Source organism: Protobothrops mucrosquamatus, unplaced genomic scaffold (assembly GCF_001527695.2).
Source record: "Protobothrops mucrosquamatus isolate PMUCROS unplaced genomic scaffold, P.Mucros_1.0 scaffold_260, whole genome shotgun sequence".
NCBI lineage: Eukaryota > Metazoa > Chordata > Lepidosauria > Squamata > Viperidae > Protobothrops > Protobothrops mucrosquamatus.
Genome location: NW_015386336.1, coordinates 209,059 through 228,413, shown reverse-complemented (window position 1 = coordinate 228,413; position 19,355 = coordinate 209,059). Strand labels below are relative to the sequence as shown.

Sequence of the window (19,355 nt, the reverse complement as noted above, 5' to 3'; positions counted from 1 at the left end):
ACTGAAGAAATAAGAACTGGAACAAGCTAGCCATCCTCAGGATCCAGGATAAAGGAACTACTGTATTTTTAATTTTCAGTTCAAAGATTGAGTCTGGGTTTATACATTACAGTATGCTAAACTATAATGTAGTTTGTCTCTGGCTTAATGTATTTGTATGAAGCCAGACAGCTGTAGTTTATTCCATGGCTAATAAAATCAGTTCACAGCGAACCTGTCCTAGCCTGTTTTGTGAACCTAATCAAGACATAAACAGAAGGGGATGCGTTTAAGGAAGACTTTATAAATAGAAAGCCATCTGTGGAAGATTTCAAACTTCTAGTGGTGACTTCCTGTTAAAAAAATATTATGAAGTTTTCCTTTAAATGTAAGAGTCATCACTTGTATAAGAATTTGGATTGTTCATGAATTCCTCATCTTTCTCTGCCCTTTTAGCATTTCCTGCCATTTAAAGAAGTATCCATTTGGTTTTTTATTAGTCTATCCATCAGCTGCAGGTTACTTGCTGGCAATTTGAAAAGGACCACATGTCATTGCATTTATACCAACACATCATCAACTGCTTTTAGTTGTTCTATTTTTTTTCTTCATGTATATGAAACCACTTGATTTTCATAAGATCTGCTTAATTTTATTAGAGGCCTCATTGCAGTAGCCTAAGACCTGATAATCAGAAGTAAAGGATGCCAGAAATTCTTTTCTATAAAGCCATCTTAGAAATTTCCCAGAGGCCATTTTCAGAATCTGTCTCTAAACACCAATACAAAGAAACTATGCAGCAAAATAATTGCACCAGAAATAATTTATCATTTCATAGTCCCTGTAGTTTGAGCCTGGAAAGTGCATTTCATTTCATGCCCCTATTTATCTTTACAAGAGTTTACTGAGAAAAATCAACGGTACCTCTACTTTACAAACCCAGAACCACAAAGAGAGTATTGTATTAAAAAAGGTTATGATCCACTGAAGGAAGACTAAACCTAACCAGATCTAAGCTGAGCTCTGGAACTTGGGTTTAATCCTTGGACTGACTTAAATGTGTATCCAAAAACCTTTTCTTATGTTCCATCACACTAACTTCATAGTCTGGAAGAGCCTTCCTCCAAATGGTATGGAACAGATATTAGATATATTTGAAATTGTCCATGCTGGTTAGGGATGAGGAGAGCTGTCATCCAACTTATTTAAAAGGATTAGATTTGGGACAGATCTGCTCTGACATCCCAGGAAACTATATACTCTTCCATGATCATGACAAGAATCAGCCTTAAATAGTGGTGAACAGTTAAAGGAGCTATGTATGTCCAGCCTATCGAAGAGAAGGATGAGAAGGATGAGAGGGAGACATGAGGGGGCTATCACAAAGAAGAGGGGGATTGACTTATTCTCCAAAGCTTCAGAGAGCAGGACAAGAAGTAATGGGTAAAAGCTTGTTAAAGAGAGATCTTAGTTAGAAGTAAGGAGAAATTTTCTGACTGTGACAACAATTAACCAATGGAATAACTTGCCTCTACAAGTTGTGGGTGCTCCATCACTGGAGGTTTTCAAAAATAAACTGGACAGCCATTTGATGAGGATGGTGTAAGGTCTTCTGCCTTGAGCAGGGAACTGGACTAGAAGACCTCTGAAATCCTTGCAATCCTATGATTCCATGTCCAAACAAAATGAATCTCATACAACTGTTGGCTGCAGGGCAGAGTATCAGTCCTTGCAATATATGGGTCTAATTCATACTTTCTATCTCACAATTTTTAAAAAGAGTTATTGATAATATAACAATAATAAACCTGAGTCTATGTTTTAGTACAGAATGCTTTGTCTAAGAACTTCCAAATATCTGGAACTTGGAGAAGTTTCCAAGTCAAACTATGACATCTACAGAAGGCTGTGTCCCTAACATTTAATACTAAAGCTGAGCATTTTAGAGTTAATTTCCAACATATATAGTTATTTCTCTACAGATTTCCTTCAGAAACATAGAAAATTAAGATGGAGCCTATTGGTAAAAGTAGTTTAAGTCATATGATAATCAGAATGGCCAATTTGTATCTTTCCAAGTATACCACCCATAAATTTGTTAAAGTAGTTGCTTAAAAATGTTTAAAATTAAAATTGTGCATAGCTCATTGAGATTATAAATTGAGGTTGTTTGCTCAGACAGTTTTGTTAAAAGAAAGGTCACTTACACTATTTTTTTCTTGGAAAGGAGTTATAAAGAATCAAGATATCTTGAAATGGAAGAGAAACCAAAAGTTAAAGTTTTCTCAGTGTGGTATAAAATTACACAATCTCCTAGACAGAAGTAGAGCAGCAATTCCAGTTCAACCATAGTATGGGAAAGTGAGTTACATCAAAGATTCTTTCATTGTTTCTAAGGTAAATTAGTATATTCCACCAAACAAAATGAATATACAGTAAATTGAAATACATAAACATTAAACAGTCTCGACAGGCAAGCAACGCTGGAGACCAATTTGACTACATTAATACTCAAATTGAGTCATATGTACAAATAAGTATCACTAAAAATGTGGGTATTCCAATATTATATGATATAGCTACACACTGTTACGATTTTCTAATTTGCTGTAATATAGTGCACCTTGCAGTCAGGTAATATATGTAGATAAACCTTGCTTGACAGCTACCCTGTTTAGCATCTGTTTGAAGTGATGACAGTGCTGAAAAAATAACTTTATGACTCAGTCCATACAGTCACATGATTGACATTTGGCAGCTTCACAGCAATCTTTTGACAAACATTTAATGAAGAAGCTGCCAATAAAATTGCAGGTCATAGTCACATGATGTCTTGCTTAACCACTGCAATTCATTTAGTGACTGCAGCAGAAGTGATGTTTTAAGTTTGTCATGTCTTGCTTATCAATTGTACCATTTAGCAAGAGATTTGCCAGTCCTGATTGTGGTTGTTAAGCAAGAACTACTTATAGGAGGACACTGTTTTCCCAGATAGCATATAATATATGGAATGACCTTTAAACTTCAAAGTTGCTGAAAGTTAACAAGAGTTTCAATAAGTATTTTTGATAGGTGGAGGTTTCATTCTATGCAAGAAGAATAATACAAAAGACAGGCAAAATTTCAACTTTTCCACCATAAGAAATAAATATTTAAAACAAATATAGTGATTATGACTTCCTGTTCCCACTGTACAATAAAGCTTAAACTCTGGAGTCCTTGGTGCTCTTTAGGTTTGGTTGCTTGCTTGCAGACATTTCATTACCCAACTACGTAACATCATCAATGCTAGTGTGAGTGTACAGTTTGTTCCCTGTTTATATACAATAGCTTGTGCCCTACCAGTATTGGTGCGGATGTGGTTTTCTCCTTGGTAGTTCCTTGGTTAGGGCATTATTTTCTACTTGATTATTTTCCTGATATTAAATCCCTGCTTATCTGGGTTTTGGTTGCTGGAGAGGATATGTTCTGTTGTTTTGTTTCCTTTTTAGTTTTGTATTGTTTCTTTTGAGTGATATGTAAATGTGGTTTATCTCTGTGTGTCTTTTTTGGCTGATTCATCTGAATGCCAAGCTTCCAGGAATTCCCTGGTGTTTTTGAATTTAGCTTTGTCTAGGATTTGGATTTAGCTTGGATGAGCAACCAACACCCAGATAAGCAGGGATTAACACCAGACAATCAAGCAGAAAATAATATGCAATTCAAGGAACTACCAAAGAGAAAACTGTACCCCCAATACTACAGGCAGGGCAAGCTATTTTATATTAACAGAGAGCAACCCCAGACTCATTAGCACTGATGATTTTACCTAGTCAGGTAATTAAACATCTGTTAGTAAACAACCAAGCTCAGAGAGCACAGAGCCCTCCTCAGTTCAACCCTGAGCTGGAGATATTCTCTTCTATTAAAGCTTAAACTGGAATGTTGAGATGTCTTAAACAAAGGCTTTTACTATACAGACACAAGTAATAATGTGATCACACATCATCGTAAACAGGAGTTTGTTTAAGAACGAATAAACCACAATTAGATGAGGTGGCATAGCATGCTAATTTACAAGCATTAGGTGCTCTCATATAAGATTCATAGAATCAAAGACTTGAAAAAGGCCACTGGGCCAACTCGCTGCTCAAAGCAGCAAGCAAAGTAACAGGCATGCCTGTCATAAGAAATGTATTTTGTTTTGAATCCCAAACAAAGAAGAGTAGCAGAAGTGGCTAAAAGGAGATAGGCCAGGGAAGACATTGGAAAGAGGGGGGGGGAGGAGCAGGTTGGTTAATTGGATATGCATACTTGAATTCAGTGGTGGCAGCAATGGCACACAGATGAGGATACAAATCCTTCCCGTCTTCCTTTCTCTGTGTCTGCTTAACCACCACCATTGCCACTGACCTTGACTTTTTCCTGTTTTCATTAACCTGAAAATATCTTTCTGGAATACATGTGTTTTGGGTCCATGCTCAGACCAAAGGCACTTATTTCAGGTCTGTGTCCAAAGCACTAATATTGTGATCCATACATAGACCACCGCAAACCAGCTCTTCCATGCCCAGAACATTTTGTATATGCATACAAATTAAGCTATACCAGATAGATTATTGTGCAGGCCTCATCTGGACACATACTATGAAACTGAGTCTAACCATTTATTTGGGAAATTAATTCCACTAGCAAATTGTTAAAACACTAGCAACCTTTTAAAAAAAAAACCTCCCATTCAATTGGAATTTGGTATTTGGTACCTGAAATCCATTATTATGTGTCCTTCATTCTAGAAGGAAAGTAAACACACTTCGACTTTTTTTCCCTATGTGATGTCCTTTCATATATTTGAAGAATGGTATCATATCTCTTCAATCTTTTACAATCTTTTTACTAGCCTAAATGCCACCCAGCTCCTTCAAGACATGATGTCCCAGTGAGCCACGCTGTCTTTCATTGAACCTGTTCCAATTTCTCTGACTCCTTTTTGAAGTATGGTATCCAAAAGTGGATACAATACTAGATATAAAATGTGATCAAGCTAGGATCAAGTGGAGCGCTTACTAGAAAATAATACTTTTGTTGTTACAGCCTAAAATTGCATTTTTCTTTTTTGCAACCAAATCATATTGCTCACCCCTACTGTATTCTCTTTGCAATTAACCCTTTCAAAAAATCACTACCAAGTCATATATCCCCACATCCTGTACTTGTGTATTTGATCTTTGTTTCCCAGTGTTTCCCGCACTTGTGCCTGTTAAATTCCACTGAGTTTTATCTCAGTCTTCTAGGATAATAGCTAATCCAGCTAGCTGTATGCCATCTGCCAATCAGACAAACTTTCTAGTCATCTTTCATCCAAATCATTAATAAACATGACAGGCTGAGGATCTAGGACAGTTTCTTGTAGCACTTCACTTAATATCAGTTTGATGAGGAATCATTGACATCTGCAGTGGCAAAACCACTTCTGAAAACTGCAGGGACTAATTCAGGTATTCACCAGGAGTTAACAATGATTTGATGTGTGTATATGTCAGGGGTGTCAAACTGCCGGCCCGCGGGCCGGTTTCATCATACCGGAGCCGCGCCCACCCCATTGCCGGCAATGGCGAAAAAGCTCCGATACGTCACGCGACGTCACGCGATGTCGCGAGTTTGACATGGCTTGTGTATGTGTACATTTAATAGTCATTTCATTGTTATGTCATCCACCCCACAGTTAGGTAGCTTATCAATTTATATGTCATGGGATGCTTCAAGCAGTCGAAATATACCCACAATTTATTAAGTTATTTGACCAAAGAAATGAGACAAAGCTACCCTATCAGGATTTGTTTTTGATAAATCTGTATTGAGTTTTGGTAACAACTGCAAAATATCCAAAGTGCTAAATACAGATCTTTTTGTGATTACTTTAGAATCTTCCCAGACATTGATGTTTCACCAATCTGTAATTTGCTCCATCTTCCTTTCCTCTTTCTCCTCCTCCACCAGTTATCTAGGGTACATGAATGAAACTGAAGAAGTCTTTATCATTCTTAGTTTCCCTTGCATTTGTCAGTTTATTCTGATCATTTGTTTACTTGATGCCAGCTCTACAGTTTCAATCTACTGTCCATGCTCTTCCTTTCTGACCTGTCCTCTTTTCATTTTTAGATCTTCACAAAGCTTCACTGGCTTGTGCTGCCTCCATTTTTCCCTCACTGAAATTAAGTATTTGTAAGTGTGCTTTTCGTATATTCTTTAAGAACTCCCCCATCTTGAGCTCCTTTCACCCTTAGCTTCTCATGCCAACAGAGAACTCTTAACTGTTCAGATTTTATTAAAATCTGATTAATTTTAAGCCCAAGATGCACACCTGATTATTTATTTTGCCCAGTGCTTTCTGTGAACCTATATATGTAGTTTGGAAACCCGGCTTTCTACCTTAGCACTATGGTGAAACAAGTCACAACTTAGCATAATGTGTTAAGAAGTTTTTAAAGTCTGCCTCATCACGGGTTGCGTTCCCACGACATGCTTTTCCAATGATTTACTCAGGATGGCTAGCTTTCTGGATTTGGCTGAGATACTGAACCATAATCCAACCGTATTGGGCATAAAATATGTTGGGGTACAATACGGCTGGCTAATTTCTGGTTTTTGTACCTCCTGAACAGAGTTTAAAAAAAAAAAAGTGTTTCCAGAAAAATAGCAGCCTCTAACTGACCCAGCCAGGAGGAAAGTAACTTCTTACAATCCTGAGGTGACATCCTAGACCTAGAGAAACCTTCTGGGAAAGAAATGCCTTTTTTCAAACGGCGTTGCGCGGCCAAAATGAAGACGTCCTTCCTCCTAGTGGGGCTCCTCTTCCTCCCACCTCCCTCCTGACAAGAAAGCCTCAGGATCCCTTCGGGCTCAGCCGAACAGATCGGCCCCTCTCAGTTCGCGCCTTAAGGGAGCCCAACGCGGCGAGCGAGCGACCGAGCAAGCAGCAGCAGCAGCAGCAGCAGCAAGAACCGCCACTTCGCTGCTCCTGCCCAGACCGGCCCAACGCCCGCAGGGGACGGCTGGAACCTTCCCACCGCGCCGCTCCTTGGCTCCATAGGCGGCGGCAGGGAGGCAGACAGGCAAGCAGGCAGCCCGGAGCCCGCTCCCAGCTCCGCGCCGCCTGCCTCTTTGTCCAGGACGCGTTGGAGCGACCCTCCTTCTCCTGGTTCGAGCCTGCACGCGGGCTGAAAACACCCCACCATGCCCCGTTACTACGAAGCGACCCCCGGGAATCAGGAAAGGCTCACCCCAGGCCAGAAGCAGCCGCAGCGCCCGACGCCTGCCAGGATTCATGATGCTTCCACTCCGGCGGCGCCGTGCTCCTTTCCTCCTCCTCCTCCTCCTCCTCTTCCTCCTCCTCCTTCAGTGGGACGTAGCTTCTGCTGCAGCAGCTGCCCACGGGGCTCGGCCCCTTCTTGTTCCTGAAGAGCCCTCTCTCTCCTGCCGTTGCAGCAGCCCGGGCTCACACGGCATCGCCCCCGCGACCCCCCTCCCTGGTGACTCGCAACTTTCCCTGCAAACCTCTCTAGGTCCTCCCTCCCTCCTTCCCTCCCTTCTAAGGGAGCTTCAAGCTGGAGGGTGTGGGTGTGGGCGTGGGTGAAAAAAAAGAAACAAAAATCGGAGGGCTTCTACGTTGCCCGATCAATACACGAACGGCTCCGGTCCAAGGCCAGCAAGCAAATGCAGCGGCGGCAGCAGCATCCACACAGCAAATGCATATACAGCCTGCTTGGCTGGGCTGGCCGGTCAGACCCTTGGCAAAGCCGTCGCGCGCATCTCTCTTTCTCAGCTTAAAAAGAGAGAGAGAGAGAGAGAGAGAGATGCGAGAAGCGAAGAAATCAATAAGGATGGAGGCAGGAAGGCCGGGCTCTGCGCGGCCAGCTGCAGCGGCTTGGCTTTGCTCCTGGAAGCGACTCAACGCGTTGCCTCTCCACGCCCCCTCTTGGATCGGTGTGGCCGCTGCTGTGGGTCTCCCAGGTTTCCAAGATGCTGAAGTATGAAATCGTGTGCATTGCGCAGTGGGCTGCATACTGCCCCTTCCCGGCTTCAGTTTTCACCCGGGTCCTAAAGGGAGAGGGTGCGCCTAGGGTTGCCAGGTCTGCTTCCAAAAAATAGCGGACAAGCGGGGGGGAGGTGTTAAGTAGTAAAAAAAAGTAGACTGTACAGCTTTAGATTACGTACCATTTCATCATAAAGCTTTTGAATAAAAAAAAAATGTCCACTATTTTGTGAAAAAAAATAGTGAACATAATGTGAAAAAAGTGGACTGTCCACTCAAATAGTGGACACCTGGCAACCCTAAGGGTGCCGCGGATTCTGTCTATTCATTGGGCAACTTACGGGGACAAAGGAAGCCAGACCTGAAACTTGGTCTTTGCCTGAGCAGAACCCACGAAGGCCGAGGTCAAGCGGTGGCCGGCCGGAGAAGCACTACTTTCCCTGGCCGGATAGGACTAATTTTCCATTGAGGGGATTCTCAGAAGTATGTCGTTCTTTAATCTGCAGCTGGGGAAACTCTTCCGAATATTTGTCTAAATACAAAACTGTCTGGGTTTCGCTGCAGACCCAGCAAGGGGTTTACTCTGAACCCATTTCAAGTTTACCATAATCTTATTATTTTTTTTTAAGAATTGCAATATTCTGTATTGGAAATAAAAGTTGAAAACGCATCAATTCATTCAGATCCCAATGACAATTGGCTTGTTCTTTGCCGCCCTGAAAAAAGGCCATTGAACAAAAAGTTCCAAAATTAAGGTTACATATAGCCTAAGAAATTTGATGTGCACAACTTAAAATCTCATAAAGATTCAGATTACAAAGAAAGCTTGCAGAATATTGGTCTTAAATATGTACAGAACAAACGCTGAATACAGAGTCCCTGTTAAAACATAGGTTTCTTTTGCACTAAAAGTGGCTCTTGGGTGTTCACATCTTTTCACTTGAAAATCCAATAAAATAACCCTGAACCTGTTAAAAGTTGCTGGTTTCTAATCATTTTTATCTTGCTCCAGTAAATTCTCCCCAAGGCATTTGCTTCCGTTGTGCTTCTTGCCTCCAAAATAATTCAGTCTCCTAAACCCACTGAAGAGAGAAGACCTGGAGTGACCCTTTTGTACGTAACCCAGAGCCATACCATTTTCAGAGTTCATGTGGATTGACCAACACAGTTTTGCAGTTTGTATTTTGCAAATGTCTGGCACGGAGGCGAGAGATTGTACAGTTAAGTGTCAGAACGTGAGGCCTAGTCCTCGATTTACAAGCATAATTGAGCCCAAAGGTTCTGTTGTTAAGTGAGACATTTGTTAAGTGAGTTTTGCCCCATTTTACAACCTTTCTTGCCACGGTTGTTAAGTGAACCACTGCAATTGATAAGTTAGCAACCTGGCTGTTAAGTGGATCTGGCTTCTCCACTGACCTTGCTTGTCAGAAGGTCGTAAAAAGTGAACATGTGACACACACCCCCGAGACACAGCAACGGTGATAAATATGAACCAGTTGCCAAGCATCTGAATTTTGATCACATGATCACGGGGATGCAGCAAAGGTTGTAACTGTAACAACTGTCTTAAGTCGGATTTTTCAGTGCCATTGTAACTTTGAATGGTCACTAAACGAACTGTTGTAAGTCGAGGACTACCTGTATTCACAAAGATATTTTGAAGGAAGAGGAAACTAGTAAGCAGAAGAACATAATAAAGCAGGGAAATGTCCTCAGAGAAAACTAGTTGAAGTCTTTGGAGACACATCAGCGAATTAAATTGAACTTTGACCACCAATAGGAGTATTTCACATTAAAATAACTCCACCTAGGTCTTGGGTGTATTAAAATCACATTATCACTTAACATTTGTGTGAATTGTTCTATGAATTAATTCATAATTTCAAAATAATCATGTGATACAACCTGTCATAGACATGCCTTTTCAGATAGTTGAATATTTTGCATTAAAAAAATAACATGTCTGGATTAGATCTAGCAGTGGCTTTACATTAATGGAAAGCACTTTTCATTTATACAAGATCATAGAATTCCAGATGAGGCAAAAGACTGATCATCTTTACCCATTGCTATCCTCCATGCCTTTCACCATATTGTTCCTCACTTGTTCCAATATGCTAATATTACCACTTCCCCAAATCTCTGAAGGATGGCTTCAGATAGCCAAAGTCTCCCTTTTTTCCACAAAATTATCCATAGGTACTTGGGCTATATCAGGGGCGTCCAGGGAGATAGCAAGTAATAATAAAAACAGTGGTAATATCTGTGCAATGAAAGCCACCATCTTGTTTCTTTCAGCACCATCCCACTCTAGACACCAATGGGCTGCACAGTGCTTTATGTTTGAAAGGGGAAAGACAATCTGGAGCTCAGATAGCACTGTTGGCATTTTTTCCTAAGCTCATGTGCAACTGCATGCAAAGTCTTATTTGATATCAGGATATCAAATAACAGAAACTGTATGTCAATGACATACAGTTATCTAGTTACCAGTTATCCAGGTAAAGTTGTCTAAAGTTTGAGTCATGGCAACTGGACCTATTTTTTTTATAATATTTTATTAATTTTCTAATTTTACAATTAAGTATTTAAAAAGCAATGTGGTGGCTGGTCAATCAATAGTTCAATAACATACATAAATCTTTAGTACAAATCTCAAGTTACAACATCAAATATTTCCTTATTTTTCTTCTTAGTTTGAGACATTTCACTGCTTATCCAAGAGCTTCATCGTCAGTCAGAGCAAGTATTGTAATGTATTTTGGGGAAGAAACCTCTGAGGTTGGTGAAGGAGGTGTTGGTACATTTCAGCTTGCTTTGTGTAATCAACTAACAAAATGAAATTCAATGGTGAAAAAAGTAAGGTTCTACATTTAGGGAAGAAAAACCAAATGCACAGGTATAGTATAGGGGGTACCTTGCTCAATAGTAGCAACTGTGAGAGGGATCTCGGAGTCCTAGTGGACAATCACCTCAATATGAGCCAGTAGTGTGCTGCAGCTGCCAAATAGGCCAACACAGTGCTGGGCTGCATTAACAGAGGGATAGAATCAAGATCACGTGAAGTATTAATACCACTTTACAATGCCTTGGTAAGGCCACACTTGGAATACTGCATCCAGTTTTGGTCACCGCGATGTAAAAAAGATGTTGAGGCTCTAGAAAGAGTACAGAGAAGAGCAACAAAGATGATTAGGGGACTGGAGGCTAAAACATATAAGGAACGGTTGCTGGAATTGGGTATGTCTAGTTTAATGAAGAGAAAGACGAGGGGAGACATGATAGCAGTGTTCCAATATCTCAGGGGCTGCCACAAAGAAGAGGGAGTCAAGCTATTTTCCAAGATGCCTGAAGGCAGGACAAGAAGCAATGGATGGAAACTAATCAAGGAGAGAAGCAACCTAGAACTAAGGAGAAACTTCCTGACAGTTAGAACAATTAACCAGTGGAACAACCTGCCTCCAGAAGTGGTGAATACTCCAACATTGGAAGTTTTTAAGAAGAGACTGGACAGCCATTTGTCTGAAATGGTATAGGGTTTCCTGCCTGAGCAGGGGGTTGGACTAGATGGCCTCCAAGGTCCCTTCCAACTTTATATTATTATTATTATTATTATTATTATTATTATTATTATTATTATTATTATTATTATTATTATTATTATTATTATTATTATTATTTCATCTCCTATGTGTCTTAACAGTTTCTTCTCTTCAATCCCCTTAATCTGGAGCCCTCGGGTTCTGTAGTTGTCCCTCTTAACTTCTAAATCATCATTTTTCCTTTCCCATCTGTTTCCATCCTAACCATAACCTAAACTGGCATGCTGTCATTTTGATTTTGCAGTCCAGTTTTCCCCTTTTATAGGTTCTGGTGCCCTCCAGATGTTTTGTGTTATAGCATCTATCAGTTCCATCCTAGTATCTCTTAGTCTAGAATATCTAGAGGTCATTAAATTGCCTATTCTAAACAGTTTGTGAGGCCCTTGCCCTAGAGAGATTGTAAAATTGATTGTTCTCTATTGATAGCCCATCTAGAATTGCTCCTGCTGACTGAGACTTCTGGTATTTGTAGTTCAGCAATACTTGCAGAGCCCCCAGTTTCCCCATTTTTGCCCCACAACCTATTCCTTTATATTTCTACATGAATACCACTGACTGCAGGAGCAGATATCAATTGCATGCAGGGCAATGCTGATCTTGTGTGGTATAGCAGCTCCTTTGAGCCTCAGCCAAAATGCTTTCTATCAGCTTCTTCTCATTCAAGGCTCTCCAAATGACTGAACAAAAGAAGGATGAATCTAATGAACGTATTAATGATAGCTGGGGCCAGCTGCATTGGCAGGGAACAGAATTCTCAATGGGTATCCTCAAATTATTCAAATGAGAAAAAGCTATAAAGGAGAGGATGTGTATGTTTGGAGATACGTGCTTTCCTAAGAAGTGTATAGTAAACAGGAATAGGAATACAGGAAGCTTTCTTAAATTAAGTAGGAACTATTTCAGCATAATTTGTATTGACAGATAATTTCTATAGGATATAGGTGGCATAAATGGATAGGTGGGAATGAAGCAAGAGAGTAAAAGTAACTGGGCCATCATGAATTCCAACAATAAATGAGAATGGTGACCATCTGGTAGGTTTAGCCTCACTTTTCTTTATCTTACAATAAGCCTAACATTACCTATAAGGGTGCTAAATTTTGTATCACAGCTATTAAAACATGCATACGATTTGCCACAGGACTAGGTTGGGGTAACAAAGAACAGCTATTAAACACAGAGTGAGTTATGTCATAAGCCAGAATTTTACATATAAATTTAAATGCTGTATACTACTATTGTATCTGCTGTCCAATTCTCTCTGTTGTTCATTGTTTGAATAATTAATTTTATTCACTTACTTCAGATATGTGATTTAAACATAGTTCTATTCATGAAATATATAACATGAAAAAGTACATCTATAAGCAAGGCTGATTTAATTGTGCATTATTAAAGCCTGAGAGAATTAGTAACAAATACAAAGGGAATGAGAAGTATGGCAAGTGGAACAGACAATTTCTTGGTAGTGCTCATGTGTAACTTGGAATAAAATGGACAGGGAAGAAAAATAAAAATGGAAGCAAAAATGAAAGCATCAGTTTGAACATGCCAGCAGAGTACTCTGTCTGCTGGGCATCCTTGCTGCCCACAAGCCTACAAAAAATGGTACAAAGAATCTTGTATAAACCAAAAGCTTGCATATCCTACTAAGCAAGAAAGGGCAACATATACAGAAACGAGACTGTAACCTTCACTGCATAGAGCAGACAAAATGCCAATTATAGCAAAGAAACAAGGAAAACAAAACTACAATAAAGAACCAAGATCAGAAAACAAAACTACAATAAAGAACCAAGATCAGCCACCCATGCCCTCAAAATGAGCCACACATTTGACTAGAATAGCATAGAAATAATCAGCCAAGCAAACAACAGAAGAGCCAGACAATTCCTGGAAGCTTGGCACTCAAATGGCATTCATTCAAATGAACCATCAACAGAACAATAGAAGTAGATATAATTTACCTCCCAATCAGGTTAACATCTGAATTGTTCACAACAGACTGACAAGGTGGACCAATCAGAACAGAACTAACACCATGTCCAACTTCTAATAATGGATACTTCATCAAATCAGCAACCACCAATCCCACGAAATTCAAACCCATCCCAAGGCGATCTTGACTTCTGGACTATTGCATTAATGAAGTTTTGATGAATAAAGTATATGCAGATCTTTGTGAGCCTGGAGGCCCCCCCCCCAAAAAAGAAAATATGTAGAGGGAGTCTGGGCTACCATTACTCCAAGAAACTATGAGTTTCAAATGAAAGGTTACTACAAGGTAGATTAATTGCTAAAATAATGAATATAAACTAACGTAAGTTTAAAGGGAAATGGAAGCTGCTTGGAGGAGAGTGAAAAGAATTGCAGAGTGCAACAGATGTATGTGGAGCTATGTTCATGCCAGAGTATAAAAAGGGTGACAAAATGAAAGAAATATGAAGAAAATATGCATTTAGGGGAATATTGCTATGCTGTTTCAGACTACAGTTCAAAGGGCTGGTTCTGACCTACAAGCCATATATGGAATGGAAAGACCTCTCATTGGAGTTTAATTTGTTCCAGAGAGCTATTGGGGCCTGATGCCATATACAGATAGTCCTCAGCCTTACAACCACAATCGTGTCCAAAATTTCCATTGCTAAACAAGACAGTTGCTAAGTGAGTTGTGCCCCACTTTACGACATTGATTGCCATAGTTGTTAAGCGATTCACTGTAGTTGTTAAAAGAATCATGCAATTGTTAGACAAACCTGGCTTCCCCCATTGTTTTGCTTATCGGAAGCCAGTTGGGAAGGTTAAAAAAGGTGATCACGTGACTCCAGGACATTGTAACTTTCATAAATGCACGTCAGTTGCCAAGCATCTGAATTTTGATCACATGACCATGAGGATGTTGCAATGGTCTCAAGTGTGAAAACTAGTCATAAGTCATATTTTTCAGCACATTATATTCAAACAGCTACTAAATGGGGACTGTCTGGATTGTCTTGGGTTTTATTGCCTATTTATATCTATGTTGCTTTATTTTATTGTATTTTTTTGTCTTGTGAACCACAAATTCCCAAGATATAGTAATATATAAATTTATAGGATTGTTTTTGACAGAGGAACTCATTCTGTGAGCCTTTTACTTTTTAGAGTTTAGGAAGGCAGTGAGGTTATTACTCTTATCAGGAGCTTTAGGGGGATTTTTTGTTTTTGTTTTTTTAAAAAACAATGATTTACAATGAGATGATTGTCATTTTAAACTGATTATTTTTACTTTTTTTTTTTCAATTTTCATGTGGATCTGTTCAGCGTTTATGGAAATTGAATGGGATATTAGTTAATCTTGGGATTATGCTGAGTGGTTTAACAAAAAAACTATTAATGTACTGCAACTTTGAAAAAGGCAAAATCCATTTTAGGGATCATTAGGCAAAAGATCAAAAATAAGCCTGCCTTTCACAGATTTATGACCCTATTATTATTAGAACCCTATGGACAATTCTGGTTACTGCACACCATAAAAAATCTTGGAGACCTGGGGAGTGTGCAAAATATAAAAACAAATGAATAAGAGACAGAATGTTTTTGAGAAAGGGTTAGGATGCTTAGGACTATTTTGTTTAGAAATAGAGTGACAAGAGAAGATGATAGAGACAAGTGAGAGAATAGAATTTTTCTGCCTTTGTTTAGTATCTGATAAAGCTTAATGGAGTGAAAAAAGGATTGGGGAGAGGTAGAGATGATGGAGGAGGAGGAGGAGGAGGAGAAGGAGGAGGAGGAGGAGGAGGAGGAGGAGGAAGCATTGTTGAACTTCAAAACTGACGACCCCAACTATAGAAGAGATCATTAATTTAGGGAGCTTTCAAAGGGGTAAGTTATTTATTTACAATGTTTATTTTTTTTATTTTCCCTTAAGTACAACCCTGAAATAGATTTAGAGAGCTTCATCAACAATACTTTTCCTGAGTAGGCATCTAGTTTCTGGTATGTTTCAAGCTGAATTGCTCTCGTATGTTATATGTAGGAAACCTAGGAGATGTTAAGAAATTAAGATAGAACCACATTACTTGAAATTTGGAGGCTTTACATTAGTTCCCTATTTATTACTAAGTCCAGTTGAAGAAGCTGGAATAGTCTTTAAAATCCTAATGTTATAAGCTTTAAAAAGCTGAAGGAACACTTCCCCAGTTCATTCTTGGCTGAGCCTTCAGGCCATTCCCTAAATGCCATAACTGGAAGCAGTGCATTGCACATTTCCAAAATGTCAGATATTTTCTGTGATCTAAGTTCTATCACAGAGTCTGGGCAGGGGTGTTTTTTTGTTTTTGTTTTGGCCTTAGTTGATAAAAGTCAAGAAGTGTTTCAGGGGTGATCAATACAGAACATGTTGAATTACCATTAAACTATATAACTTCATATATCTCCATAGACATAATCTGCACAGACATAACCTCATACAGTAGTGTAACATTTTGAAGTGAACTCTCCAGGGTCCTGAAAGTCACTGGCTCATTTTTCCAGTCTCAGTGAGTACCCAATCTAGATTTTCTCATTGTGGGAGTCCTCTAATTGTGGGACTTGAACTCCCAAACTCTCCAGCCATTAGTGCTATCAATGAGAATTCAGGGAATTAAAATTGGTATATCTGGAGGCTGTATTGTACTAATCCAGTAAAGATTGATAAAACCTGACACACTCTAGAGCTGACTTTCTTGAATCCTGATCCAGAGCAGGAAGCTTCAAATCATTTCCAAGTACTGGAATACTCCTTGGTTTATGGCTGAATAGGAAAACAATCATATCAGTTTTCACTTTCTATACATTTAGACATCAAGGAGGAAAATCCTTCTTTAAAGAAATACATGCTGGCCCAACATTTGAACAGAAGTACAAGAAATCCTTGATTTACAAGCATAATGGGGACTGTAATTTTTGCTTGCTAAGTGATGCAGTCATTAAGTAAGTCATCACATGACCAATCCAATTTACAACCATTTTTACCATGGTTATTAAGTTAATCACTGTGGTTGTTAAAGTTATCCCAACTTCTCCCATTGACTTTGCTTATCATAAGCTGGCTGGGAAAGTGGCAATTCATGATCATATGAATGTAAAACACTGCAACTGTTGTAAATGCGAGCTGGTTGCCAAGCACCAGAATTGCAATCACATGACTATAGGGATAGTGTGACAATCTTAACTTCAGATGGGGCATGTCACTTTTTCTGAGGCTGTTATAACTTTGAACCATTTAATGTACAGTTATAAGTTGAGGACTACTTGTATAGTTAAGAAATTTAAATACATTAAGGAAAAGAAAAAAAGGATTGTGTCAGGGAAAGGAGGCAGCTGTATAATCATTAAAAACGAATGATACAATATCTCAGAGATCTTGATCTATCTAAAACTAAACTAAGACTTATTTCAAGGTTAATCTACAGAAATAAAGAGAATAAGGGGGAAAAGGCAGATAAGAGAAGCCAGAGACAACAATATGCTCAGGTATCTTTTGAAAGATTGGTGCATGTTCAGTCAAAGAGCACTGCCACCCAAGCTCCTTGCTTTCTTTTCCAATTTATTCTCAAAGAAAAAGCATTTTCATGCAGCTGGAAGAATATCTCCATTTTCTCCCCACCAGGGTATTCTGAATGCCATTAGTCATGGTAGTCATAGTAATACCCTTCATGGGGATTTTATAAATGCATTCGTACGGTAGGGCTAAGCTGAATTTGAAGAATTCTTTTTTTAATAGGGAAGCAAAATTGAGATTAACTATTTTAAAATATAGATTGTTCTCTATTGCACAGAAATATTTTAAAATAATTTCCAACATTACTTGCCAGCAACAGCTGCACAAATCAGTCAATTTTTTTCAGCTAGGTATCTTGCCAATTCAACGGGTAAACCAGTGTGGCAGTGCAGTGGTTCAGATTTGATTCCAAAGAGTTATTATGGGCTGTGTAGTATTTCAAATGTATCATCCCTCTGCAGGAGTCAGCCACGTGATTCTGGGGAAATATGTGGCTACTTTAAAGAGCTGCAAACTGTATTATGTTCCTGCACACTCCAAAGCATCTTTTGCAATTGATTTCTGAAGTACTGCACTTTTAATGATCAGACATAAACTTGGTTTTGTTTACTTAGCAAATTTACCACTTTCTTCCTATAATAATGCAGTTATTCTTCCCTGTAAAGCTTCAGGACAAAATTGTGGCTGTGTGAAGGCAGCAGCTACAAAAGTCAGCCTTTTGCTTAGTATGAAGAGTTGAAATCATATCTGTAGCAAGCAGTAACAGCTGTATAGTTGATGAAAAATACCTTGTGAATCATATCAAAAAATGAGTATGGGTTGGTTAAGTGGCACCTTAGAGATCATGGGAAAAGTACTGAGACATTTTGCCACAAGACTCACCCTGCTGTGAGATGCTGTTGGAAATATTCAGCTTCATGGCCAAATAAACACACAGAAGTAAACACACTCAGCAAGGTCTCTCAGCGACCTTGCCTCATTAACATTTTATTCTGTCCTAATCACAGCTACCCAAGGACTTTAGGTCTGACTCCTAATGCAATTTCTACATATTTTAGGGATGTTTTTGTGAATTCAATGGATAGAGAAGTATTACTAAACTGGAAGACTATTTGCATATGGGGAAAAAATGAGTCTCAATATGAGGATATTTTGAACAAACATATTTTTCTTTGATCGTTATCTCTGTATGTACTAAAATTTAATATATTATTTAGAAAATTCATCTTAAAGGGAATGCACAGTCTAAGAGCAAGGTAACCATTTACATAGAAGCTGACCGTATCCAGCAGCCATCCAACATGGGAAACCCGTTTTGGTATGTTTGCCTCAAAAAAATTCAAAGGGAGAGGGTTTGGAGATGTCCACCATGTCTCTCACTAAGGAAAAGGAGATAGAGGTTGTGCCTGGTGAAAGCTGGGAGCTGGGCACCATAAAATAAAAATATACTTCTTCAATACAGTAACCCAGATCAAATACAGAGTTCAAGAGACAACACTAAAAAGGGAAAATGTCTCCAGCTGGAAACAGAGCTCTAAAAAGTACCAAGCAACTGAGGTCCTGTTTATGAATCTGGCCTAGTGATTGAGGCACCAGGCTAAAAACCAAGAGACTATGAGCTTTACTCTCACCTTAGGCATGAAAGCTCCCTGGGTGACTTTGGATCAGTCAGTCTCCCTTACCAACTCACCTCACACAGTTGTTGTTGTGGGGAAAATAGGAAGAGGAAGAAGTATTAGGTATGTTCACTACCTTGAGTTATTATAAAAAATAATAAAATCAGGATAAAAATCAAATCAAATAGACCAACCATTAAGATTGTTCAGCTAAATTTGGGTAGCCACTGCTGAATTTTGTACGTCAACATTTTCTGCTCTTTGAAAAAGGAAAATAAAAATGTAATAATCGTATGAGGCTCCTGATAAGTTTGATTTTTTAAAACAACAACAACAAGCAAATCCATTCCAATAGGAAGCAGGATTCTGTACCCTTCTCTTCCAATAACATCATCTTATTGCTACCTCTTTCGCTGGAGCATTCAGCGGTGAATTTTGTTGTTTGCTAACTACAAAATCATTGCACAATCCTGTTTTGGAAGGTTAAAGACTTTTAACGTGTATGTGTGTGTGTGTATGTGTGTCAGAAACCTCCATGTGGAACTGCACAAAGACCACAAAAGGAGAAAAGGCAGAGTAAATTTATGTTGCCTTTTCAGGCCTATACTTAATTTATTTTC

At 39.1% G+C, this 19,355-nt stretch overlaps 1 protein-coding gene across 1 annotated transcript in view; it reads right to left on the bottom strand.

Annotated features, from left to right (window-relative positions):
- The window catches only part of PODXL2 (podocalyxin like 2), a 59,172-nt gene extending 51,885 nt beyond the window's left edge, over positions 1-7,287 (bottom strand). Inside the window, exon 1 of the mRNA XM_029287232.1 lies at positions 7,242-7,287. Within this exon, the coding sequence (XP_029143065.1) occupies positions 7,242-7,287 (46 nt within the window). The remainder of the gene's footprint in view (positions 1-7,241) is intronic.
- Between the last annotated feature and the right edge of the window lie 12,068 nt (positions 7,288-19,355).